Source organism: Capra hircus, chromosome 11, assembly GCF_001704415.2.
Source record: "Capra hircus breed San Clemente chromosome 11, ASM170441v1, whole genome shotgun sequence".
In the NCBI taxonomy this organism is placed as follows: domain Eukaryota; kingdom Metazoa; phylum Chordata; class Mammalia; order Artiodactyla; family Bovidae; genus Capra; species Capra hircus.
The window spans coordinates 66,625,672-66,653,648 of record NC_030818.1 but is presented as its reverse complement, the minus strand read 5'-3'; the positions used below and the strand labels follow the sequence as shown (position 1 = coordinate 66,653,648).

At 39.3% G+C, this 27,977-nt stretch overlaps 1 protein-coding gene and 1 non-coding gene across 4 annotated transcripts in view; one reads left to right on the top strand and one right to left on the bottom strand.

Moving 5' to 3' along the window:
• The window catches only part of APLF (aprataxin and PNKP like factor), a 98,716-nt gene that overhangs the window by 33,477 nt on the left and 37,262 nt on the right, over positions 1-27,977 (bottom strand). For all 3 annotated transcript variants that reach the window (XM_018055443.1, XM_018055441.1, XM_018055442.1), the window contains 2 exons: positions 18,693-18,877; positions 966-1,321 (listed from right to left, as the gene is read on the bottom strand). In XM_018055443.1, the coding sequence (XP_017910932.1) occupies positions 966-1,321; positions 18,693-18,877 (541 nt within the window). The remainder of the gene's footprint in view (positions 1-965; positions 1,322-18,692; positions 18,878-27,977) is intronic.
• On the top strand, positions 15,955-16,026 carry TRNAC-ACA. Its single transcript has one exon. It is a non-coding gene; the product is annotated as a tRNA-Cys (tRNA).

The following is a 27,977-nucleotide window of genomic DNA, read 5'->3' as shown; positions in this document are numbered from 1 at the left end:
CCAATGAGACAGACTGCAGGAGGGCTCAACCTGCCAACTCCCTGATCATAGATTTCCAGCTTCCTGAACTGTGAGATAATAAATTTCTGCTATTTAAACCACCTAATCTGTTTATAAATTATGTTCTATATGCAAGACTAAAGCCATCATAAATAAGACAAAATTGTGAATAAATGCATAAATTATAACTGTTAAAATAGGTTATTCAAATGTTAAAATGGCACTGCACTTTAAAGAGATACAATAAATGAGAAATTAACAGAATATGTGATATATATATGCTACTGCATAAAAGATAAACTATACTAGAATGTATTTATAAGATATTTAGTTTGATAAAGAAAAACTTCTGCAATAGGGCTATGAAACATAGAGAAAATGCAGTATAAACATACAGCCTAAAACTAATTCACAAAGTATGAAATTAGAAAATATGATACAATATAATCAAATGAAGTAAGTAGAGGAGTTATCAATCAATCCAGAAATATATATTCAGTTGTTTTAGAAGGCATCATGGTGATTTAAAAGCATTTTTAGAAAAATATTAAAGAAAAGGCACAAGTATAATAAGATGCCTAAACACAACTTAGAATTCTCTTGAGAGTTATACTGTATACATAAACTACTTATGAAGCTATCTTTGTAACACTTAAATAAGACATTAATAAGCAAGTATTTAGGTCTGAGTGGTCCTGTTTTCAAGTCTGTATTCCCCAGTTCAGATTCTTGTAGTAGTCACCGTATCTACAATGAAACATTTAATTCCCCACTATATTTTAAAAGCCTCTAGAAGGATTTGCTAGAAAGCATACTGGAAAAGTACAGACCAGCAGAAACACAATAAAGCTCCTAACCTTTAGGCCAATGGGTCTTATTAGTCTTTTAACACACTATAGCATATATTTACATGCTACATGCTATTGAAATAATGGGATTATATGCTACCTGTAATTTCGCTTTACCTGTAGCAGTTTGCCCCATACATGCAGGACGTTCTCTGGACCTTGTTTTCTTCAGAACCATTTGGAACTGAATTGGTTGCCTTCGCCTGCACACATTCAGGACTGGGTGTATTAGAGCTGGACTCAGGATGAGATTTTTGAGGCTCATCACAGAAAGACTTGCTCAGGGTACTGGAACAACTCTCAGAACAACTTCTCGCCATGCTGTCTTCATTTGAACTTCCCTTAGTGATGATTTTATGTTCAGAAACCTTACCAAGTGCCTCTACTGGGATTTCGCTTCTCTGTGGATTAGTCTTAGTGTCATTTACCTCTGTGTTGTGTAACGTGGCTGCAGAAAATGACTGTGGCATTTCCTATAAGAAAATCAGGAAATAAATAACAAATAAAGCATGTTTCAAAGGAAATGTGTAAGTTTAAGCATAATTGCGTGAAACTGTAAGATTCACGCAATATGTATATTTTAAAACTTTAAGATCCATATTTTAAAGTTATTAAAAATATCACTATGTCTCTAGTTTAATAACTTTGAAATAATCTACTGTTATTAGAAAAGGAATTTACAGCTATGTCAAACCTTTACAATCATGTCAAACATTCAGTGAAAAATAACCAAAAAAATAATGAAACATGAGAAAATCCAACATTTGCTCATTTGAATATAATCTTTTCCCCAAAACCTGTTTGGCTCTTAAATTTCCTGTTCAACAATGTGCCACACTCTTCTGCACTGTTCTTATAATTTCTTATAAGTTACTGTAATACTTTATTTCTACCCTCTAAATCAAGATTTTTCCCCCTTCAGCTGAATGATGAAATTGATCCTCCTTCACAGAAAAATTCACATGAAAGCTATCTTATGACCAACTTAGAAAATAAGATTCCTTTGAAGTGGTATGCATAACAGTTTCAGTTTAACGAATTAAAGGTATTTTGAATCAAGTAAGTATTCTCATTAGTATTACAGAACCTTTTTAATATGTACTTACCACAAGTACAAAGAGTAAGCCTAGTCTGTCTTATCCTATTAAAAATGACCTCTTAATTACTTATACTTCCTGTGCACTGGAGACATTGCTCAGATAAACTCCAGTCCTCATGGTAAGGATGTGATGAAAACAGATACACACGAATGCTCACCCCCACATGTAACAAGAACTCATGTATGCTGGCAGTCTTCTGGAAAAAGCTGGTTTTAATGTTATTTGATATCCAGCAGCTCAAATTTCTTGAAGATATTATCAACATGACTTTTTTAGACTAATTCCTTAGGTGTTTCCATAGTTTTTTCTTTTTTAAGAAACACAGTAAGCCAACTTTCAAATGTTATCCAAACTGACTAAAGACCTTGCAAAAAGAACCTAGATCAAATCATGGTTCTTGTATAGTAATAGATAACCAGGTGGAGCTGGCCCTCAGTTGATGGCATTCATACCATATCCTGCCAGCATATACACTCTTTCCCCTCAAGCTGCTCAAGGACATCCCAATCTCATCTCCCTTTTCTACTACTACTACTACTAAGTCGCTTCAGTCGTGGCCAACTCTGTGCGACCCCGTAGACAGCAGCCCACCAGGCTCCGGCATCCCTGGGATTCTCCAGGCCAGAACACTGGAGTGGGTTGCCATTTCCCTTCTCCAATGCATGAAAGAGAACAGTGAAAGTGAAGTTGCTCAGCCGTGTCTGACTCTTAGTGACCCCATGGACTGCAGCCCACCAGGCTCCTCCATCCATGGATTTTCCAGGCAAGAGGACTGGAGTGGGGTGCCATTGCCTTCTCCAACGCATGAAAGAGACCAGTGAAAGTGAAGTTGCTCAGCCATGTCCGACTCTTAGTGACCCCAGGGACTGCAGCCCACCAGGCTCCTCCATCCATGGATTTTCCAGGCAAGAGCACTGGAGTGGGGTGCCATCGCCTTCTCCGCTCTCTTTACCATAGGACCCCAACTAGTCAGGACCTACTGTGGGGTGGAAACAGAGCAATCCTGACCCACCTCCTTATCCGCAGTCCTCGACTGGCTCAACTCTCACCAATTTTCTTTTTCTCTGTTCATGTAGAAATGGGATAAGTGAGCAAATCTTTATTGGCTAAGCAGGGCCAGTAAAATTTCAGGCTCTTGTTCCTGTTGGCATCTCAGAACTCCACCATAAATGCTCTCAGAGCACATCTCTTCTCTTGATTTTTGAAAGGGAGAAAATAACTTCTTCCATCAAACACAGCGCTCTCCCAAATCTTACAACCTTCTTTTGTCTCAGTTCTCTAAGTATAAAGCCTGGGGGAAGGGACAGTGAATTCTCATCCCTTTCAAAAGATCCCATAGGAAAAGGCCTAGCTCTCACTGCTGGGGGCTCCTTTCAAATATGAGATGCTTACAGTTAGTACTTCTGCCCCGGGTGTTGGGCCTCAGCAACAGTTTGGGGACAAGGAAAAATACCCCACTCCTGTCATATTTATTATAGGGGAAAAATGGACACAGCTAGGAAAGGGTTAAATAAAGGAGAATACTTTCTTACCACGAAACACTGGGTAGAGATTGAAAAGAATTAGGTAGACATCTCCATATATATCTCTCTAAGGATTTTTAAAATTAAAATACATATACATTATATACAAACACACACACCCACACACTATGATTCCATCTAGGTTGTAAAAAAAAAAATTCCCTATATATCTATTTGAGTACTTACCTATGTAAATCCAAATGAAAAGATTTAGAAGGGCATAAACCAATATATCAGTATGCAACGAGATTGAAGGAAAAGGCGAATCAAGATTTTCATTTTACTTTAACATGCGTCTGAATTCATTTTTGACAACAAGCATCTACTATATTACCATTTAAAAAAATGAAAAGCAAACCAAGAAACACAATAAAAGATATGAAGTATAAAGCATCATATTTCAACTCTCTCTACTTCTATGCAATGTAAAGAAGGATTTATTTTTTTAATATCTTTACAAGGAATATGTTTAACATGTTAATTTATTCCAAAAGAGAAAGGAGTAATAAAGTCACAGATATCAATACTATATGGATCAGGGGTTCTCAAATATTTTAAAAGGCATAAAAGCTGGAATTCATAATGTTCATTATGGAACTCCATGAAATATTGATATTCAGTAGGCCCTTGGCATTCAAGAATTTAACATTTGTGGTTTCAATTATTCATAAATGGTCCCAAAAATCCATTACATGCAGTAATTTGTAAGTTTGCTGAGACATAAATTCGTACTATGCCAGTTAAAAAGCTCATGAGCCAGAGCAAGTCACTGAACTGGCAAATTAAAGAAGAGGAAAGATGGAGGGTGCTCTGTACTTGGAAGAAGTAGGGGAAGGCAGAGAGCTCCATTTTTTATTTTGTATCTGAGACCCACATGGCTTATGTCCCAGATTACATGAAAATGTGAAGAATAAAGCACAGGAGGCTAGAGATTCATGAAAGAGGCAGATCTCCTACACTCTCTATAAAAATACATGCTACAGACCTCAGGAATTGAGGAGCATGGAGCTGGTGGAAGGTGACCTTGGTGCTTGAAGTTGGCTAAAATGTGTTATATTAAGGCTATTTGAGCTTCCCAGGTGGCTCAGTGGTTAAAAAAAAAAAAAAAAATCTGCCTGCCAGTACAAGAGATGTGGGTTCAATCCATGGGTCGAGAAGATCCCTTGAAGAAGGAAATGGCAGTTCATTCCAGTAATCTTGCCTGGGAATCCATGGACAGAGGAGCCTGGCGGGCTACAGTACAAGAGGTCACAAAAGAGTCAGACACGACTTAGTGACTGAACAACAAACTTAACAAGGCTATTAAAGTCGCCTGTTAAGTTCCTCCAATAAGTCCTCCCTTATTCCTCAACTCTCTGAAGGTTTCTTTTTTTTTTTCCAGCGTGTGGGATATTATCTCCCAGACCAGGGATTGAACCTGGGCCCACAGCAGTGAAAGCACTGAGTCTTAACCACCAGGGAATTGGTGGTGAGTCTAGACCACCAGAGAATTCCCCATCTGAAGTTCTAAAATACTTCAAAGGAGCGAATAAAGAACTTCCCCTGAAACAAGGTCAATGAAGCAATTTGCTGTTGTCTCCAAGCTGCCCTTAGAAAGAATGTTTGTGTTAAGAAACTGTCTTAAAAGTCGTCCTGCATCAACCCATGAGTTCCCACAGGTTAAGGACTAAAAACTTCTAAACTCCAGCCTTAACTTCACTCTTGAACTTCAAACTCATTCATGGCATACATGAACCATGAACTTCCAGATGTTCAAGCTGGATTTAGAAAAGGCAGAGGAATCAGGGATCCAATTGCCAGCATCCGCTGGATCATTGAAAAAGCAAGAGAATTCCTTGCTTTTATCTACTGCTGCTTTATTGACTATGCCAAGGCCTTTGACTGTGTGGATCACAGTAAACTGTGGAAAATTCTGAAAGAGATGGGAACACCGGACCACCTGACTTGTCTCCTGAGAAGTCTGTATGCAGGTCAAGAAGCAACAGTTGGAACTGGACATGGAACAACAGACTGGTTCCAAATAGGAAAAGGAGTACCTCAAGGCTGGAAGAAGCACAAGCTGGAATCAAGATTACCGGAAGAAATTCCAATAACCTCAGATATGCAGATGACACCACCCTTACGGCAGAAAACGAAGAAGAACTAAAGAGCTTCTTGATGAAAGTGAAAGAGGAGAGTGAAAACGTTGGCTAAAACTCAACATTCAGAAAACTAAGATCATGGCATCTGGTCCCATCACTTCATGGAAAATAGATGGGGAAACAGTGGAAACAGTAGCTGATTTTATTTTTGGGGGCTCTAAAATCACTGCAGATGGTGACTGCAGCCATGAAATTAAAAGATGCTTGCTCCTTGGAAGAAAAATCATGACAAACATAGACAGCATATTAGAAAGTAGAGATATTACTCTGCCAACAAAGGTCCATCTAGTCAAAGCTATGGTTTTTCCAGTAGTCATGTATGGATGTGAGAGTTGGACTATAAAGAAAGCTGAGTGCCAAAGAATTGATGCTTTTGAACTGTGGTGTTGGAGGAGACTTTTGAGAGTCCCTTGGACTGTGAGGAAATCCAACCAGTCCATCTTAAAGGAAATCAGTCCTGAATACTCATTGGAAGAACTGATGCTGAAGCTGAAACTCCAATACTTAGGCCACGTGATGTAAAGAACTGAATCATTGGAAAAGACCCTGATGCTGGGAAAGATTGAAAGCGAGAGGAGAAGGGGACGACAGAAGATGAGATGGTTGAATGGCATCACCCACTCAATGGACATGAGTTTGAGTAAACTCCGGGAGTTGGTGATGGACAGGGAGGCCTAGCGTGCTGCAATCCATGGGATTGCAAAGAGTTGGACACGACTGAGTGACTGAACTGAACTGAACTGAACTGAGTCCCATTACTTCATGGCTAACAGGTGGGGAAAAAGTGGAAACAGTGACATTAGCAACTGAACAATAACAACAGCTAGCCATTTCTTCCTCAATATTCTATACACCTCACACTCAAAATCTCAAATTCGAAATCCTCCCTCTGTATTCTGTACCATAGTTTTGGCCAACGTAATCTATCCACTTGTTTTACCCAAAAGATGTGGATAAATTTCTTGGATGACTAGTTTTCATTTCTTCTTTACTCTCCCCAGATCTAAACAACAAGTGCTGCAGGTGTTTCTTAAATATTTCTCTAATTCATGCCTATCATCCTTAATATTAATGCCTCAGTCAGATTCTCTTCATGACAGTGTCAATGACCTTATCCCCCTGTTTTTAATCTTATTCTCTTCCAATCTATCCTTTGAAGAGCAGATAAGATTATCTCTGGCTGAAAACATTTCAAGGTCCTCCTTCAGTGAGTTTGTTCACACTCCCGGCTTCATCCTCATCTTGCCCTGCTGCCCAGCTCTGCACCAACAATGCTAAGAACAATTGTCCCCAGCATAGTCTTTGTACCCTCTCTGCTCTTATACCTGCTGCCTCATCTACCTGCGATGGATTCCTACACCTGGTTCATGCCCACTGCCCTTCGGATTGGCTCAGGGTCACTTCTTTCAAGAACCCCTCCCTCGCAGCTGGTTTATGGAGTCCTTCTCAGTTCAGTTCAGTTCAGTCGCTCAGTCGTGTCCTACTCTTTGTGACCCCATGAATCACAGCACGCCAGGCCTCCCTGTCCATCACCATTTCCCGGAGTTCACTCAGACTCACGTCCATCAAGTCCGTGATGCCATCCAGCCATCTCATCCTGGGTTGTCCCCTTCTCCTCCTGCCCCTAATCCCTCCCAGCATCAGAGTCTTTTCCAATGAGTCAACTCTTCGCATGAGGTGGTCAAAGTACTGGAGCTTCAGCTTTAGCATCATTCCTTCCAAAGAAATCCCAGGGTTGATCTCCTTCAGAAAGGACTGGTTGGATCTCCTTGCAGTCCAAGGGACTCTCAAGAGTCTTCTCCAACACCACAGTTCAAAACCATCAATTCTTTTGCGCTCAGCCTTCTTCACAGTCCAACTCTCACATCCATACATGACCACTGGAAAAACCATAGCCTTGACTAGACAGACCTTAGTCGGCAAAGTAATGTCTCTGCTTTTGAATATACTATCTAGGTTGGTCATAACTTTTCTTCCAAGGAGTAAGCGTCTTTTAATTTCATGGCTGCAGTCACCATCTGCAGTGATTTTGGAGCCCAAAAAAATAAAGTCTGACACTGTCTCTACTGTTTCCCCATCTATTTCCCATGAAGTGATGGGACCAGATGCCATGATCGTCGTTTTCTGAATGCTGAGCTTTAAGCCAACTTTTTCACTCTCCTCTTTTACTTTCATCAAGAGGCTTTTTAGTTCCTCTTCACTTTCTGCCTTAAGGGTGGTGTCATCTGCATATCTGAGGTTATTGATATTTTTCCCAAAAATCTTGATTCCAGCTTGCGTTTCTTCCAGTCCAGCGTTTCTCATGATGTAGTCTGCATAGAAGTTAAATAAGCAGGGTGACAATATATAGCCTTGATGTACTCCTTTTCCTATTTGGAACCAGTCTGTTGTTCCATGTCTAGTTCTAACTGTTGCTTCCTGACCTGCATACAGATTTCTCAAGAGGCAGGTTAGGCTCAAGACTGCCATAAAAATCAATGTGTTGTCACTTTATTTTAGGATTTGAATCATGTGCCCCACAAGACTATTTGCTCCTTATCAACTATGTCTTCTTCATCTTTACGCATTTAACCCCACATTCCAGCATACTGCCTTACATATAACAGGAAGACTGCTTACTGTAATGATTATTAGAATGGTCTTTGAGCTCAATAAATGGTTGTGGGTAATTTTTCAGCTGTTGTTGTTAACCTGTATTACTACTATTTGCTTAATGAATGCTTATTAAATGAATGAATGAATAGATGTTTCAGTGGGACTGATCAGAGACATGTTATAAATGGTACAACCCAAATAGCCAATCAGGAGCAAAGGATATAAGATTCCTTGATGTAGTAAACCAACACTATGGAGCTCTGGGGATACAGTCTTAATTAAGAGAGAGCTATGTAAATAAGAGTTATATTCTTAACCTCTCCTGTTATTTTGGTCAGTCAAGGCAAGAATCTAGTGTACTGAAGACAAATGAAGATACTCTTAAAATATCACCTCCCTACCAGCTTTCAGGAATAAACAAACTATTTTTGGTAATGTTTCAAAGATTTTATTGAACATCTAGATCTTCTGATATTCTTGATAACTGAATTTTTTTTCTTTCTGAACAGCCTTGATTGCAGTCTTTACAGCTGGCAGAAAAGGCATGACCTTTCTTAAAAGTTTCACTTGTGATTATCAAACTTTATGTGTTGGTTTAAATACAGTAAGACATGTATACTATAGACTTTCTTCTGGAAAAAAAAATTTTCTCTTCTTAGGGAAAAAAAGGCAGTTATACTGCTATTGTAAAAAAATCAATAAAAAGAAAACTCAATTAATAGAAGATGGAGCTCTCATGCCCTGTGATGATAGCAAAGCCCAACAAGAAGAAGACTCCTCTTTTTTCCTGGTAATGATTCAGCCAATAAAAGAGCCACAGACTCTTAGTTGACTATAGTCATGCCAACCTCCTCTTCCTCTCTCTAAGAGTTCACCTTCCCTTAAAGTGAGGGAGCTTGCAGCAGAGGCTTTCCAAGGTTCAGTTCAGTTCAGTTCAGTCGCTCAGTCGTGTCCAACTCTTTGTGACCCCATGAATTGCAGCACGCCAGGCCTCCCTGTCCATCACCAACTCCCGGAGTTCACTCAAACTCATGTCCATCAAGTCGGTGATGCCATCCAGCCATCTCATCCTCTGTTGTCCCCTTTTCCTCCTGCCCCCAATCCCCCGCAGCATCAGAGTCTTTGCAATGAGTCAACTCTTCGCATGAGGTGGCCAAAGTATTAGAGTTTCAGCTTTAGCATCAGTCCTTCCAAAGGACACCCAGGACTGATCTCCTTTAGAATAGACCGGTTGGATCTCCTTGCAGTCCAAGGGACTCTCAAGAGGCTTCTCCAACACCACACTTCAAAAGCGTCAATTCTTCGGCGCTCAGCCTTCTTCACAGTCCAACTCTCACATCCACACATGATCCCTGGAAAAACCATAGCCTTGACTAGACAGACCTTTGTTGGCAATGTCTTTGCTTTTGAATATGCTATGTAGGTTGGTCATTATTTTCCTTCCAAGGAGGAAGCGTCTTTTAATTTCACGGCTGCAATCACCATCTGCAGTGATTTTGGAGCCCCAAAAAATAAAGTCTGACATTGTTTCCACTGTTTCTCCATCTATTTCCCATGAAGTGATGGGACCAGATGCCATGATCTTCGTTTTCTGAATGTTGAGCTTTAAGCCAACTTTTTCACTCTTCTCTTTCACTTTCATCAAGAGGCTTTTCAGTTCCTCTTCACTTTCTGCCATAAAGGTAGTGTCATCTGCATATCTGAGGTTATTGATCTTTCTCCCAGCAAGCTTGTGCTTCTTCCAGCCCAGCGTTTCTCATGATGTACTCTGCATAGAAGTTAAATAAGCAGGGTGACAATATACAGCCTTGACGGACTCCTTTTCCTATTTGGAACCAGTCTGTTGTTCCATATCCAGTTCTAACTGTTGCTTCCTGACTTGCATACATATTTCTCAAGAGGCAGGTCAGGTGGTCTGGTATTCCCATCTCTTTCAGAGTTTTCCACAGTTTAATGTGATCCACACAGTCAAAGGCTTTGGCATAGTCAATAAAGCAGAAATAGATGTTTTTCTGGAACTCTTGCCTTTTCCATGATCCAGCAGATGTTGGCAACTTGATCTCTGGTTCCTCTGCCTTTCCTAAAATCAGCTTGAACATCTGGAAGTTCATGGTTCACATATTGCTGAAGCCTGGCTTGGAGAATTTTGAGCATTACTTTAATAGTGTATGAGATGAGTGCAATTGTGCAGTTGTTTGGGCATTCTTTGGCATTGCCTTTCTTTGGGATTGGAATGAAAACTGACCTTTTCCAGTCCTGTGGCCCCTGCTCAATTTTCCAAATTTGCTGGCATATTGAGTGCAGCACTTTCACAGCAATATCTTTCAGGATTTGAAATAGCTCCACTGGATTCCATCACCTCCACTAGCTTTGTTCATAGTGATGCTTTCTAAGACCCTCTTGACTTCACATTCCAGGATGTCTGGCTCTAGGTGAGTGATCACACCATTGTGATTATCTTGGTCGTGAAGATCTGTTTTGTACAGTTCTTCTGTGATTCTTGCCACCTCTTCTTAATATCTTCTGCTTCTGTTAGGTCCATACCATTTCTGTCCTTTATGAGCCCATCTTTGCATGAAATGTTCCCTTGGTATCTCTAATTTTCTTGAAGAGATCTCTAGTCTTTCCCATTCTGTTGTTTTCCTCTATTTCTTTGCCAAGGTTAAAGACCTCCAACTGCTGATCCCAAATAAACCCATCTTTGCTGGAGAAATATGTGGAAGTCCACTTGTTTCAGGTCAACAGTTTGGTGGCCTGTACAGGGATCAGAGAAGACCTTCAACAGCTCCAGGGCTGAGGAGCAAACAGGTGCAGCATCTACCATCAAGTCCACTGTGATCACTGATTTTTCTCACAGATCCTAGAGTTTGAAGGTACATGTTTCTCTAGGATGTGAGCCCATATCCTCTTTGCATTTGAAGCTCTCTCAGCTTTGTTTGGAATCTATTTTAAGTTTTAATCCTCCAGGTTAAGGCCTTATTCTGCATGAGGGTACTCATTTGGCACTTTGGTTTGACTTCAAGATCAGACTGTTTCAACTGAAGCTGGCTAAGAAGCCTTTAGCTTGGCTTCTCCAGGACCAAGTTATTTCTTTAGAATTGGCTGTTATTAGGCCTGCAAGTTGTTTGAGTTGTAAGCTGTTTGAATTGAGCTGTTTAAGTTGTAAATTGTTTAAGCTGCTTGAAAATTATTCTTTTATTATAGAAGAAAACCTCTGAGAAGATTCCAGTTACCTAAATATTTTCAGGTTACCTCACCCCCCATAATAGATATTTCAACTGATTCTATGCTTAAAAACTAGTCCTTCTTTTTGTGCATTTCCAACTAAATGGATCAACCTGACCAAAGGCAATTTAGAGTATCAATGGCCATTGTGGGAAACTTTTGAAATCCCCAAATTTAATTCTCTTAAAACCAAGATGGATTACAGTAGCTCAAAATTTTCCAGGACTGAATGGACTGATGATTTTGATTGATATTTTGAAGCTTCTCAATGTTATCAGAGGTTTAAAATTGCCTCTCTGCAAAATGTGATTTTAAGATTAACTGAGGCAAATGATTAAAGAAAAACAAAATGTTTTCTGAAGCTCCAGGCTCTTCTTCCTTAGCTTCTTTTTCTGATTCCACATCTGGTGCCATCCTGCCTCTCGCTTAGCTCCTACACCTCTGGCACAATCTTCCTGTTCCCTTTGACACCTCCTCTCTACCCTCAATGACCCCACACTCATTTTCCTACCAAACTTCCCGTTTTCTTTGAAACTCTCCCTACTCTCTTCTTCTGAAACTGCCAGAACCCACCCCTTTAAAATTAAGCCTTCTGAGAATACAGATGTTAAACTCTTCGTTTCTCATATTCCTTGGACTAAAGCTGAACTGTGAGCCATAGTCAAAGACTTTCCCAAAGTAACAGATGATTCTCATTGATTTGCAGAGGAATTTAATATAGTTATTCAAACTTATCAACCTGTTTTCTGACTTATATCATCTAAGTTTATACTTGTCAGTAAAGACTGGGCCCAGCACTAGATAAAAACATCTAGTTGGGAAAATCTTGAAAGGTCTCTAGAATTACAGCTCAGCGACCAGATCACTAACTTATTATATGATCATGTGTGCACGCCCAGTCTTTTCCAACTCTTTGCGACTTCATGGACTATAGCTGGCCAGGCTCCTCCATCCATGGGATTATTCCAGCAGGAATACTGGAGTGGGTTGCCATTTCCTACTCCAGGGGATCTTCCAGGCCCAGGGATTGAACCTGTGTTTCCTGTGGCTCCTGCATTGGCAGGTGGATTCTTTACTCCTGAGCCACCTGGGAAACCCATTATATGACCACACTTCAGCAATCATGAGGCAATTTCATCAGGTGATTTCTGTGGCTTTCCCAAAGCCTGCTGATTGGAACAGAATTCAGGCCTGCACACAAAAATCTGACGATCCTATTCATGACTATTACAATCAACTTCAGATTGTTTTAAAGGAAAATTCTACTCTTTCAGACGTTGATTCCACCTGGGTATCTATTAACCCAATGTTTATTAATGGGCTGAACTAGGTCCTTTCTTTTCTAGTAAAAAGGACCAGGATAGAATGGGAAACTATGTCCACTCCATATTTAGCTCATCTGGCAAGCCAGCTCACTCAAACTCTAAATAGATCACCCAAAAGGAAGACTACTATCTTCAAACCACCAACTAAAGACTCCAAACAAAACCAAAACCTTTCTGCTATTACTGCGAAGAGCCAGGACATTTGAAAGGGACTGCTACAAATGTACTATTAAGTACTTCAGATGCCTTCAATCCTCTAATCAGCCTTTCCAACATCTGCCCAATTCTCAATGACAGGACTCTGAGAAACAACAGGGGCTCTTCCCAGTCTCCCCTCTCCATCAACCTGGACAAACATTTCTCCAGATTGAGGACAAGTCTGTTCTAGTCCTAACTGACCCTGAAATCATATTCTCAGTGCTCAACCCCACTACTATAAAGCAGTCTGAACACAGCTCAACTAGTGGGATTTCTAACGAGCCTCAAGAGGTTCCTGTCTCTGAACCTATTCCCTTTCACTTAGGCCCTTTGAGAGATGCATACCCTTTCTCTTAGTTCCTTGGCCTCCAACTCATTTATTAGGCTGAGACTTCTTAAAGTGGTATCATGCTGGAATTTCTTTTTCCCAAAAAGGGGAAACAATTCTAGAATTTGACAACAGTTATCAAAGTAACAAACCAGGTGTATGAAATGATCCTTTGACATCTTTTATTTGGTTTGCCTCTGATAGTACTAGAGCTAATACTGATTTGGAAATACTGATCACTTGTCTCTAGTGAATCAGTTACCATTCCCCTTATTGGTAAAATCTCCAGTTGATACTGGCAAAACTCACAGCACACATCCCAAGATTCAAATAGATCCCTCAAAAACCACTTAACCAGACTTAATTAATATTCTATAAGAAAAGAAAGCCCTGAAAGGCATAAAGACCATAAAAGAATATTACAAGGCTCAAGGTCTCATTAACCCTTATACCAGCCAGGTGAACAAAACCTAGGGGCTGAGGGTGGAGGTTCCTCCAGGATCTCTGAGCAGTAAACAACATTGTTATCCCTTGACACTCTGTTGTTCCTAATATCCATAATTACTAACATCCATTCTAGTTGATGAGGCTGACCAATATCTTTCTGCCCTCACTTAGGAAGAAAAGCAATTCATCTGGACAGTAATGACTCGGGGTTTTGCTGAGAATCCTTATTTCTTACAAATAAAAAGGCTGATCTGGATCATGTAAGGTTCCCTAGAGGTTCTCCTTTGTTGTAATATGTGTTTCATTTGCTTCTTTGCTCTCCTTCTCAAGCTTCCTCAGAAAAAGACAGTATCCACTTGCCAAAGTTTTTAGGAACAAAAGGTCATCAAAGAAAAGTTACAGTTTACTTGAACCCAGGTTTGATATAGGGCATCTGATATCAGCACAAAAGCTTTAAGGAGATCCAGATATACTTCATGGTATCCTACGCTTCCCCAAACCCAAAACTATATGCTATATGCTAAGCCTTCTGGGGCTGGTTGGTTATTTCCAAAGCTGAATTTCAAATTTCTCTCTTATGGCCAAACCTATGTATGCTTTATTAGACAATAACAACCATGACTCAAACTTATGGAAAGAACCAAAAACGCAGCCTTTAAAGCCTGAAAGTTGTATCTCATGAACCCACCTGCCTTTGAGAATCCCAATTATCAGATTCTCTTCCCCCCCCCCTTTTTATATATGAAAGGAAGAAAATGCCCTTGGGGTACTCACCCAAAACCATGGGTCCACCATCCACCCACACTGCATTACAGCCAGGAACTGGACTCTGTGGTATAGGGATACCCTGCTTGCCTTAAAGCCATTACAACTATTGCTCTTTTGGTTAAGGCCACCAAGAAAATCACGGGATCCCCTTTAACCATTTTTGTACATCATGCAGTAGAAGCCCTCCTGAATCCTCATCACACTTAGTATTTCTCATTCAGGTGCCTTACGCCCTAAGAAGTTAAGTCCTTTCATTAACTTCTTCTCACATAACTCCTTTATGCTGTACCTGCTACTCTTCTCCCCTCTGTCACCAAAGAAGTCCCTAACTGACCACCAACGAGGACACTGACTGACCACCTCCTGACTCACAATGATTTACAGGAAAGACCTCCTGGTAACACTGACTTCTCAAGGTTCACTGACATTCTTATTTAAAAGGCAACAATGGTAAATATGCTAGGTATGCTTTGCAACTCCTTTCGATGTTGTTGAGGCAGCTTTGGCCAAACAGGCAGAATTATACACTCTCATATGGGCTTGTACTTAAGCCAAGGGCAAAGCTGCCAATATTTATACTGATGGTATACACTTTTACATTATACACAAATATAATATTTATACACTATACAGTAGCTTATGATTTTGGAATACTATGAAGCAATGTGACTTCCTTACTTCCTGCTGAAATAAAATTTTAAGTGACCCTTATGTTTACCGGATGTAATATTTTTATCTGCCACTTTAGGTATTACTAATATTCTGGGACATTCTACACTTGACTCTCTGGAAGCTAAGGGAAATAACTTTGATGACATTTTTGCAGGGAATGTTGCCAATAGCAATGGGGCCAATAGCAAGCTGTTGGTCCAAAGAGAAATTTTTGCAAATGATAGCTTAAGAAAACAGACTAAAGAAGCCTAACAACGGGCTTCAGAAAAGGAAAAACAAGATTGGAAATTTAAAAATTGTTGGTTTGATAAAAGAGGAAGCTCTGGTTTAGACTAACAACCCAGTCCTCCTGGACATTCTAAAATCCCCATACTTCAGCACTGTACATGCATTAAACCACTGGTCTACTGACAAAATGATAGCATTCATCAATCAATATTGATGTGCAAACATTAACAAGGCCATCAAAAATATCTACCTCACTTGTCCCACTTGTCTGAAATACAACCCAAGAAAGCTTGTTTATAACGCTCCCAGACAATTTAAACAGCCCAATGAACCATTCAAGGTCTCACAACTTGCTCTGGCTCATGGATACAAATATGTTTTAGTAATGGTCTGTGTGTTTTCACATACAGACAGGCATCCCTTGCAGACATGCTACTGCTTCTTCTGTGGTTGAAGTCCTTTAAGAAAAGATTATCCCTATCAGGGGAATTCCTCTCAAATTTCAAGGCGATCAAAGAACACATCTTAATTGGTCAAGTACTTCAACAAGTGGACTTCCCTGGTGGCTCAGATGGTAAAGCGTCTGCCTACAACGCAGGAGACCCGGGTTCGATCCCTGGTTTGGGAAGATCCCCTGGAGAAGGAAATGGCAACCCACTGCAGTATTCTTGCCTGGAGAATCCCATGGATGGAGGAGCCTGGTGGGCTACAGTCCATGGGGTCACAAAGAGTCGGACATGACTGAGTGACTTCACTTTCACGTCAACAAGTCTGTGCTATTCAGCCAATTTTCAACACTTTCACTGTGCTTACCACCCTCAATCCCTGTTTAGTTGAATGCACTAATGGCATTATTATTTCTCAGTTGACAAAATTATTAAAGGCCCTCCAAAAATTTTGGCCAAAATGCCTGGCCAAAAGCATTGGCATTGGTCATTCTGAATTTCAGATCCACCCCTTTCAGAACTCATAAGCTCTCGCACTCTAAGATAGCCACAGGATGCTCTTGCTTCTTTTGACTCACAACTGGTAAATGGAGAGATACTCCAATATAGCAAAAGCCTAAACGCTATTAAAAATAACTGTGTTTTGGTAGAGAAATCTTTTCTCAGTGTACTCTTGGGGGATGATGACCTAAAATATGCCTGACAACCTGGATATTTTGTCTATTGGAAAGAAACACCTCCAGAAGAACTCTCTTCAACCTCACTGGAAAGGCCCCTATCATGTACTGCTAACCAGCCTTTGTGCCACCAAACCCCAAGGAGACTCTTGGATTCACATGACACATATAAAAAATGTACCAAATCCTGACTAGATCTGCACATTATCCGATGACCTGAAAGAAAAGATTTCCCAGAACTGAAGTAGATGACATCTGATGAGACAGCTTTCTGAAGACACCTGGTCTGGACCAGGCCTGTTGGCAGCTTGTCTGTCAAACCTTTGATGATGACAGGACACTTCAATACCCTCCAATCTCTATGATTTTGATAACATGCAAACTTTAGATTAAAAGTGCCTGAAAATTCTTCCTTCTGCCTCTCCCTGATACTTGAATCTGATTTCAATAGGTTTCCAATCTGTGTACTTTCACTCCAGTGTGAGATGCCACACCCAGCAAAGGTCCCTCCTGGCTCTAAAGGACATAAAGTCACTGAAAACCTGACTCTTGATTAGCAATGCTTTCAGAAAAAAAAAATTGACCAAAATGGGGAAATGTTAAAAATGAAATAGAGTTGGGAGACCAGAAAGTACAGTGCTCATGCCCTGAGATGACAGCAGAGCACAACAGGAAGAAGAAAGAGTCCTCTTCCTTCATGGCAAAGACTCAGCCAATGAAAAACCATGAAATCTGTTTACTATGGGCTATAAAAGTATTCTCTTTCCTCTGCTGTGCAGGAACTTGCACCCATGGCTGAAGACTCCAAAATACAATTCTCTGCTGATCCCAAATAAACTCATCTTTGCTGGAGAAATATCTGGAAACCTGTTTGCTTTAGGTCAATAATATGTTTAGAGAGTAGAGCAGAGAATGCTGCTGCTGCTGCTAAGTCGCTTCAGTTGTGTTCGACTCTGTGTGACCCCATAGACGGCAGCCCATCAGGCTCCACTGTCCCTGGGATTCTCCAGGCAAGAACACTGGAGTGGGTTGCCATTTCCTTCTCCAATGCATGAAAGTGAAAACTCAAAGTAAAGTCACTCAGTCGTGTCCAACTCTTCGCGACCCCATGGACTGCAGCCTACCAGGCTCCTCCGTCCATGGGATTTTCCAGGCAAGAGTGCTAGAGTGGGTTGCCATTGCCTTCTCCAGAGCAGAGAATATTAGGGCTCAAAATTCACATAAAATTTATGGGTAAGTTTTTATGGTCAATATATGTGAGTTAGAATACATTTTGTTTTCATTTATTAAGCTTGACTCCATAAGTAAGCAGAAGAGTTGAGCCTATAGTGATTAGACCTTGCTTTCTAGCTGGAAGAAAGGATCCTGTTTCTCACTAGAGAGGAGGCAGGAGTGAGGGGAGAACTATAAAAGACCTGATTCTCTGGGATAGTGGCTGAAATTTCAATCAATCCAGTGCATAAATTCTAAAAGCAATCTTATTCCTTTGGCTCTCCCTGAGACTAAACAGATGGAGACCCACAGAGCTAGGCCACAGGACTACAAGGATCATGAAAACGGTCATTTAAAGCCACTCTTCTCCTGAAAGGAAGAATACCTGATCTTTTTGTCCTAAAGGCACCTCTCTCTCTTTTTTCCCCTTCTTTCTTTTGAAATTCATCCAATAATCTCATTTTCTTAGAGTACCCGGTATCAAAGAATGCTTAAGTCAGCCAAACCATTCTAATGAATTAGCAAAAGCTGAAAGAGGATAGAAAAGATTTATAAATACTGCAAGTAAACGCAGAAGTAATTCTGCAGCAGGCTGTTAAGAACTACTCATTAATTGTTCCTCTCTTAGTACTTACCAAGAGAAAAGTAGTGACAAGCAGCCTGAGAATGACAAAAAAAAACCAGAGTTTCAAAAGGGAGGTACCAAATTATGACCAGAGTCAAGTGGTCTCCACCTATTTTTCAGTTTGAAAATTTCTAAATTAAATAGCTCTGTTCTCTACATTGCAAGTGCTATATTAAAAAGCCAAACAACAAAATCAAACAAAATAACAAATCTTGAGAAACAATATAAAAAGCATTTTTGGTTTTTCATTGATATATATAGCATATAATTATCCTAACTAGAACACTTGTCAGAGAAAATAAACAACCAAAAACGAATATTTTTAAAAAATCACCTTGGATGAAATGATAGACTCTTCCTGATCATCATTTCTGCACTTTTTTCCTGTGTCTTGCTCTGCTGATGTACTTTCTGCACTTCCTGATGAAATTGATCGTTTTTTTCCTTGCTGTGTTATGTTTCGTTGGGTTTTATCTTTGCAGACTCTTTCTTTTTCACTTTCCTGGGTTACATTATTATCTTAATCATACACAAGCACATAAACACAAGGAAAAAGAAGAAAATTATCTCCTGTACCTTCAAATGTCAGTAATTCATACCAAATAAAAAAAAAGAAAAGAAATGAAAGCAAAAATAAAAATGATAAAAGAGCAAAAACTAAAGTTCTATCTATATTAAGGCCAATCTGAAAATGCATATTTCCAAATCTCAAGAAGTATTAAGCAACACCATGGCCAAGAACTTCAGCCCTGAAGATATCCAGGCTAAGATGCTAATGTCAACAGGCACCATCCTTTAACTGTTTAACCTTACCTCTCTGAACTTTGGTCTCATCATCTAGAAAAAGGAAATTATAATAACTCATGGAGTTATTAGGAGGAATAAATCATGTAAGATATATAAATTATCAGACTATCACATGTATATTAGTTATCATATGGATAGTTTCTTAATTTTAGCAGTGAATTTCTCTAACAGAAAATCTGACCTATAGCAACCAATGAATTTTACACATACTTACTGAGCCCCTACCACCCACAGTGAGAAATGCAACTTAAATTACCTTAAAGACAGATTAAAAACCTAAAATAACTGAAAAGGGAAAGCAGACTCTATAAACTTAACTAATAAAATAAATCTCCAACAACAATGGACACTGCACTGTCATAACCCTTATTCAAGGTTCAGTGTAGTAGAGAAGCTTAAGTAAGTATCAGATTTTGTTAAAAAATTCATGAACTGTCTAATCAGAAAAGAAAAAGGATCTAAAGAGGGAAATCTTCATGGTTAAGTTGTCTTTCTTCTCTAATTTTATGAGGGCAGAGGCTTCCTGTGCCTTCTTCACTATTCCCTACTTTGTGTCTGCAGTATCTAGACACAGTGCCTAGCACAAAGTTCAGTTCAGTTCAGTCGCTCAGTCGTGTCTGACTCTTGGCGACCACAGCACGCCAGGCCTCCCTGTCCATCATCAACTCCTGGAGTCCACCCAAACCCATGTCTATTGAGTTGGTGATGCCATCCAACCATCTCATCCTCTGTCGCCCCTTCTCCTCCTGCCCTTAATCTTTCCCAGCATCAGGGTCTTTTCCAATGAGTCAGCTCTTCACATCAGGTGGCCAAAGTACTGGAGTTTCAGCTTCGGCATCAGTCCTTCCAATGAACACCCAGGACTGATCTCCTTTAGGATGGACTGGCTGGATCTCCTTGCAGTCCAAGGGAATCTCAAGAGTCTTCTCTAACACCACAGTTTAAAAGCTTCAATTCTTCGGCGCTCAGCTTTCTTTATAGTCCAACTCTCACATCCATACATGACCACTGGAAAAACCATAGCCTTGACTAGATGGATCTTTGTTGACAAAGTGATGTCTCTGCTTTTTAATATGCTGCCTAGGTTGGTCATAACTTTTCTTCCAAGGAGTAAGCATCTTTTAATTTCATGGCTGCAATCACCATCTGCAGTGATTTTGGAGCCCAAAAACATAAAGTCTGACACTGTTTCCACTGTTTCCCCATCTATTTCCCAAGTCTGACACTGTTTCCACTGTTTCCCCATCTATTTCCCATGAAGTGATGCCATGATCTTTGTTTTCCGAATGTTGAGCTTTAAGCCAGCTTTTTCACTCTCCTCTTTCACTGTCATCAAGAGGCTCTTTAGTTCTTCACTTTCTGCCATAAGGGTGGTGTCACCTGAATATCTGAGGTTATTGATCTTTCTCCCGGCAGTCTTGATTCCAGCTTGTGCTTCCTCCAGCCCAGTGTTTCTCATGATGTACTCTGCATATACTGGCATTCAGTGAATATGTATGAGTGATTAAATTGTGAGCATAAACAGAAAATTGTCCAAAGATCCCTTGAGAGCCTGGATACAGGTATGTAAGGCAATCTGTAGTCACTATTCTAATACTCTAAAGCAAGGGTTAGCGAACTTCTGTAAAAAGCCAGAGAATAAATATTTTAAGCACTGTGAGCTGTATATTTGTCACAACTACCCAACTCTGCCTTTGTAGTGTGAAAGCAGCCACAGACAATACATACATGGATGAGAGTGGCTATGTTCCAAAAAAGCTTTCTTTACAGAAACAGGCAGTGGGCTGGATTTGGCTCATAGGCTATAGTTTGCTCAGAGCTGTTCTAAAGGATATGGAAATGACCTGAAATTGATAATAAAAATTGATAATATGGACTAATAGAATATTATCCATATTATTAAATAGGAAAATCACTGAACCAATATAAAAGTACTATATTTATCAAAGGAAACATGTATAAACTAATAAGTAAACTTGGCCTCAATTACTTACATCTTTGTTTTAAATTTAAATTAGGAAACACTTCCTATCATTTTAGAAACTGTCAGAAATAGAGCTAAATAGAAACAACTATATAGTTTGGTGATACAACAGATGTGAATTGTCAAACCAAGGGAAATAATCAATTATGATATTGTCTACTATGCTAAGAACTAAAAACTATAAATAAGACACAGTTTCTGCACAAATGGCAGGTTACCACATTCCATGTGTCACACATGTACATAAAATTCTAAAATTAAAGAATACACATTTATAACATTCGATTCTTTAAAATTCCAAACGAGATACTACAAATATTCCTTCTAGGGACCAGAGCTCTTTCTTTTTGCATAGCAAGAAGCCATTTTGATATTGTTTAAATGCTCTTCACAAAGCATATATAAGATAAGTAAGTTAGCTGGCTCATCTGTCTGTTATGCTGTGCTCAGTCGTGTCCAACTCTTTGCAACCTTATGGACTGCAGCCCACGGGATTTTCCTGACAAGAATACTGGAGTGGGTTGCCATTTCCTCCTCCAGGGGATCTTCCCAACCCGGGGATCAAACTCGCATCTCCTGCGTCTCCTGCATCACAGGTGGATTCATTACTGCTGAGCCACAGGGGAAGCCCAATGGCTCATAACAATCTTTCTATCTGGTATATAAAATGCATTTTTCTAAATTCAGGATGAGTACAGGTAAATGATAAAAATGTAAAAGAAATTAGCTATTAGTACAAATCAGTTTATTTTGAATAATTACCAACTGCATTTACTTATATGAGTGCATTACACTAATATTACGTGAATGCTAGCTCAACTATATGTAATATGCCATTAAAATCATATCCATCTAATTTTATCCTCCAAACAAACCACTCCTAACAGCCATATTAACAATTTTATATATATTCTTCTCAGCTTTTTCCTAAGTTTAAGCAAATACAAGAATACACACAGGACTAAAAGTATGCATGCTATTATTTCTCTGGGATAAATATCTAGAATTGGAATTTCTGGACCAAAATGTGTCTGTCAAATATTCCCTTATTCTAGGCTTCCCATCATCTTAGGAAAGTCTCCCAGAAGTAATAGAAAGATGTTTCCCCAAATTTTCTTCAAATGCCTTAGTTTCAATTTTTAACACTGGTTATTAATTCAGTAGAAGCTTATTTATAAATGTGACATGAGCAGTGAGTGCTCTATTATTATTTTCTTCCAGATGGAAATCTAATTCTCCCACATTTTATTTAACAATGAGGCATCCTTTCTCCACCAATCTGAACTGATAATTCCTTATACATTAAATGTGTGCCGTTCTAATCTGCTTTGAGGCGTTTCATTCTTTTTTACTGGCCAACTTAACCTAGTCCTATGCCAGAACTATCAACTACTAGAAGTAGGCACCAGGCCCAGGTTGTGATAAAGCAAAGTTCTATTAAAATTTAAAAAAAGGATATTTCTGTCCTTGAACATATATTTAAAAAATCACTTAACTCATTTTCTACAATGCTGACACACCTATATATGTCAAAATCTGACATGGATGGCACATATGGAGAAAAATATTAGCCACACTTACGAATACAGGTGCAAATGTCCTAAATATTTATAAATCTAACAACATAAAATAATATGCCATCATAATAAAATGAACTTATCCCACGAACACAAGCATAGTACAACAATAGGAAACCTACCAACATCATTAATTACATTAATATGTGAAAAGGCAGAACTGTTTCTATACCAAAAATTTTTTCAAAAAATTCAGGTTATCCCTGAATCAATCAACCAAAACATAATAAGAATATCAGAATCAAACACCAATCATATTAAATGGTGAAATACTAACACAATTCCTGTTAAAATCAGGAACAGAGATGCCAATTTTATCCATTTTTATTTAAAACTTACAGGATCAAACTTATAAAATAAGAAATGCTTTTAAAAGCAATAAATAGATCAGAAGAGCTGAAATTATCATAATGCTATAGATATGACTATACATCTAGAAAATCCAAGAGGCTAAAAAACAATCAGAATTAGTTAAACCACTTAACAAGGTTGCTTGAGATAAACAGAATAACTAGTACTTTAAGTAAACACTGAACTATAATCAAACTAAACAATGTCAGTTAAATATTTATCATCTGTATTGTCATAGAGAAAATAGTCAGTGTACAAAATTAAAGGTAAACCAAACGGTTTGGGGACTATTTACTACTTCAACCTTTATCAGCACCTGTCACTTTTCATTACTTCATGTTGGAGGATTAGAAGATGGGGAAAGAAGAGTACTAAAGGGTAGCATGAAACCAGTGAAATATAAAAGCTCCTTTTAATCTACCAAGAACATCAAACCCTAGGAGTTATACCTTGTCCTGGGCCCTAGAGACCTAAGGAAGCAGACATAAGCAAAGAGAAGGGGAAGCTGTGATAGTCTTTGCCCAAATATACTCACTTACCAATCACTAAGGGACATGGAAAAAATTTTAGCTCAGGTCTAAGAAACTCATGATAACATCTGAGGGATAATACCTGGGGACCAAGAAAACTAAATAAACTAGAAGTATATTAGTTGAAAAACAGAAAGGATAGCCTGATCACATTCATGTACATATAATTAAAACAACAGTTAAACTGAGAAAATATCTAGAAGAGAATGCAAAGGCATATTAATAAAGTAAAAAGCAAAACCAAAACTAAACCTCCAAAACATACAGAGGATATTTAGGTGTCTATAAAGTGAAATGGTTCAGAGCATGTGCTTTACACTCAGGCAGAGCTACATCTCAATTATATCTCTGCCATTTAGTATGATCTTAGGTAAGTCAAGTCAGTTAATATAAATTAATATTATTATTTGTCTTGTATTTGAAGACACAGATGGTTGAAAAGTATCAAGATGGTTTCAGATAGTCTAAATAAAGATCAATGAACACAATATAGCATTAAAGCTGTAAAAGATTTAAAGTATCCTATACCTAAATGAGCCTAAAATGCATCCTGGAAATTGATTTTTAAAAATCACTAGCATTGCTCTATTGACCTGGATGATAAACTACTTAAATGAATATAACAACAACAATAAAAACTACAGAGCAGAAAAAGTCAAAGTCAAAGTCAAACTCCAAACTTTAATTCAGTCAGTTCAGTCGCTCAGTCGGGTCCGACTCTTCATGACGCCATGAATCACAGACGCCAGGCCTCCCTGTCCATCGCCAAATTCCAGAGTCCACTCAAACTCATATCCATCGATTTGGTGATGCCATCCAGCCATCTCATCCTCTGTCGTCCCCTTCTCCTCCTGCCCTCAATGCCTCCCAGCATCAGAGTCTTTTCCAATGAGTCAACTCTTCTCAACAGGTGGCCAAAGTATTGGAATTTCAGCTTTAGCATCAGTCCTTCCAAAGAACACCCAGGACTGATCTCCTTTAGAATGGACTGGTTGGATCTCCTTGCAGTCCAAGGGACTCTCAAGAGTCTTCTCCAACACCACACTTCAAAAGCATCAATCTTTGGCACTCAGCTTTCTTCACAGTCCAACTCTCACATCCATACATGACTACTGGAAAAACCATAGCCTTGACTAGATGGACCTTTGTTGACAAAGTAATGTCTCTGCTTTTCAATACGCTATCTAGGTTGGTCATAACTTTCCTTCCAAGGAGCAAGCGTCTTTTAATTTCATGGCTGCAATCACCATCTGCAGTGATTTTGGAGCCCAGAAAAATAAAGTCTGACACTGTTTCCCCATCTATTTCCCATGAAGTGATGGGACTGGATGCCATGATCTTCGTTTTCTGAATGTTGAGCTTTAAGCCAACTTTTTCGCTCTCCTCTTTCACTTTCATCAAGAGGTTTTTCAGTTCCTCTTCACTTTCTGCCATAAGGGTGGTGTCACCTGCATATCTGAGGTTACTGATATTGCTTCCAGCAATCTTGATTTCAGCTTGTGCTTCTTCCAACCCAGCATTTCTCATGATGTACTCTGCATATAAGTTAAAGAAGCAGGGTAACAATAAACAGCCTTGACATACTCCTTTTCCTATTTGGAATCAGTCTGCTGTTCTATGTCCAGTTCTAACTGTTGCTTCCTGGCTTGCATACAGGTTTCTCAAGAGGCAGGTCAGGTGGTCTGGTATTCCCATCTCTTTCAGAGTTTTCCACAGTCTATTGTGATCCACACAGTCAAAGGCTTTGGCATAGTCAATAAAGCAGAAATAGATGCTTTTCTGGAACTCTCTTGCTTTTTCAATGATCCAGCAGATGTTGGCCATTTGATCTCTGGTTCCTCTGCCTTTTCTAAAACCAGCTTGAACAACTGGAAGTTCACAGTTCACGTATTGCTGAAGCCTGGCTTGGAGAATTTTGAGCATTACTTTACTAGTGTGTGAGATGAGTGCAATTGTGCGGTCGTTTGAGCATTCTTTGGCATTGCCTTTCTTTGGGATTGGAATGAAAACTGACCTTTTCCAGTCCTGTGGCCACTGCTCAGTTTTCCAAATTGGCTGGCATATTGAGTGCAGCACTTTCATAGCATCATCTTTCAGGATTTGAAATAGCTCAACTGGAATTCCATCACCTCCACTAGCTTTGTTCGCAGTGATGCTTTCTAAGACCCACCTGACCTCACATTCCAGGATGTCTGGCTCTAGGTGAGTGATGGCACCATCGTGATTATCTTGGTCATGAAGCTCTTTCTTTGTAGAGTTCTTCTGTGATTCTTGCCACCTCTTCTTAATATCTTCTGCTTCTGTTAGGTCCCTACCATTTCTGTCCTTTATCGAGCCCATCTTTGCATGAAATGTTCCCTTGGTATCTCTAATTTTCTTGAAGAGATCTCTAGTCTTTCCCATTCTGTTGTTTTCCTCTATTTCTTTGCACTGATCGCTGAGGAAAAATTTATCTCTCCTTGCTATTCTTTGGAACTCTGCATTCAGATGCTTATGTCTTTCCTTTTCTCCTTTGCTTTTCACTTCTCTTCTTTTCACAGCTATTTGTAAGGCCTCCTCAGACAGCCATTTTGCTTTTTTGCATTTCTTTTTCTTAGGGATGGTCTTGATCCCTGTCTCCTGTACAATGTCACGAACCTCCATCTATAGTTCATCAGGGACTCTATCCATCAGATCTAGTCCCTTAAATCAATTTGTCACTTCTACTGTATAATCATAAGGGATTTGATTCAGGTCATACCTGAACAGTCTAGTGGTTTTCCCCACTTTCTTCAATTTAAGTCTGAATTTGGCAATAAGGAGTGCATGATCTGAGCCATAGTCAGCTCCCAGTCTTGTTTTTGCTGACTGTATAGAGCTTCTCCATCTTTGGCTGCAAAGAATATAATCAATCTGATTTCGGTGTTGACCATCTGGTGATGTCCATGGGTAGAATCTTTTCTTGTGTTGTTGGAAGAGGGTGTTTAGCTGGATTCAAGTACTAAACTGTTATTTCTTCCTAAATCTCCCTGTCTTTAAAAAAGTTAAGTAATCTTCCTTTTTTTTAATATTTCCCCTAATTAGGAATTTGTAAGAAATGCTTAAATGCATTTCTTAAATGCAAAGACTTTATTTTGAAATTTTAGCTTTGTGCACTATATAATGGGGGCTTCCCAGGTGGCACTATGGTAAAGAACCTGCCTGCCAGCGCAGGAGCCATAAGAGATAGGGGTTCCATCCCTGGGTCGGGAAGATCCCCTGGAGGAGGGCACGGCATTCTATGGGAGAATCCCATAGACAGAGGAGCCTGGCAGGCTATAGTCCATAGGGTCCCAAAGAGTTGGACCTGACTGAAGCAACTTAGCGCACACACACTATTTAATATTCCTGTCTAAAGAAATGTCAAATTACTCTCATTTGTGTTTTCAAGGTGAGGTGTCCAAAAAAGTGCTTCATATTTTATATGCTACATTTACCAAGTGAAAATAAATGGATATATTCATAATTGGAAGCAAATACATTTTGGACAATTATAACTAATGTAATAATAGTTACATTATTACAGAAGCAATTACAGTACAAAACAACTCTGAAAGAAAAGAACTTGCTTGCAAGGAAGAAATTCACACTGGTCAATTTTTGGTTAAATAGTTATTCTTTCTATATTACAGAAAATGTTCTAATGAGAGGAAGTGTCTGCCCTCCCTCCACTACCATCCCCCATTCCCACTCCCTTCCAGCAAACGGAGAGGACCCACCCTTAATAAGAAATGTTTCTGATAAAGATATACATGTAATGATGGGGGAAGTAGGAAATTCAAAACCACTGTCCTGGAACAAATAAAACTCTTATCAGGAAATCTTACATACGAAAATGCTCTGGATTAAATCACATCTCCCTCAACACATAATATATAACCCATTGCCACAAGATCATTCTGATCCTACTATAATCCAAATTAGCATTTTAAGTAAGGAATACTCTGTACAGATCCCTGAGTTGTTAACTGAGAAGGAAAGGAAGGAATGGGTTGACAAACTTAATGAAACTTCCATCATCTGTGATGCTTCTTTCCTTTCTGGGACAATGTAGACAGAGCTGAAAGGAGTGGCGTGGCCTATACGCTGCCCCTTCCACTTCTGCTGCTGCAAAGCTGTGATCGAGGCTCGCAGTGAGCTAGGAATGAGCCTCACTCACATGAACCTCCGGCTCTTCCATCACTGACTTCATCACACATTATTTTATACCCTGCATTTGTGTAGGTGAAAAATTATATGAAATTCTGAAAATATCTTTTTTAAAAGTAAAGCATGAGATTGTCATAATCTTGCAGGGTGGGGAAAGAAAATAGGAAGAAAATTTCCTATTTTCTATCAGGCCAAGTTAACTG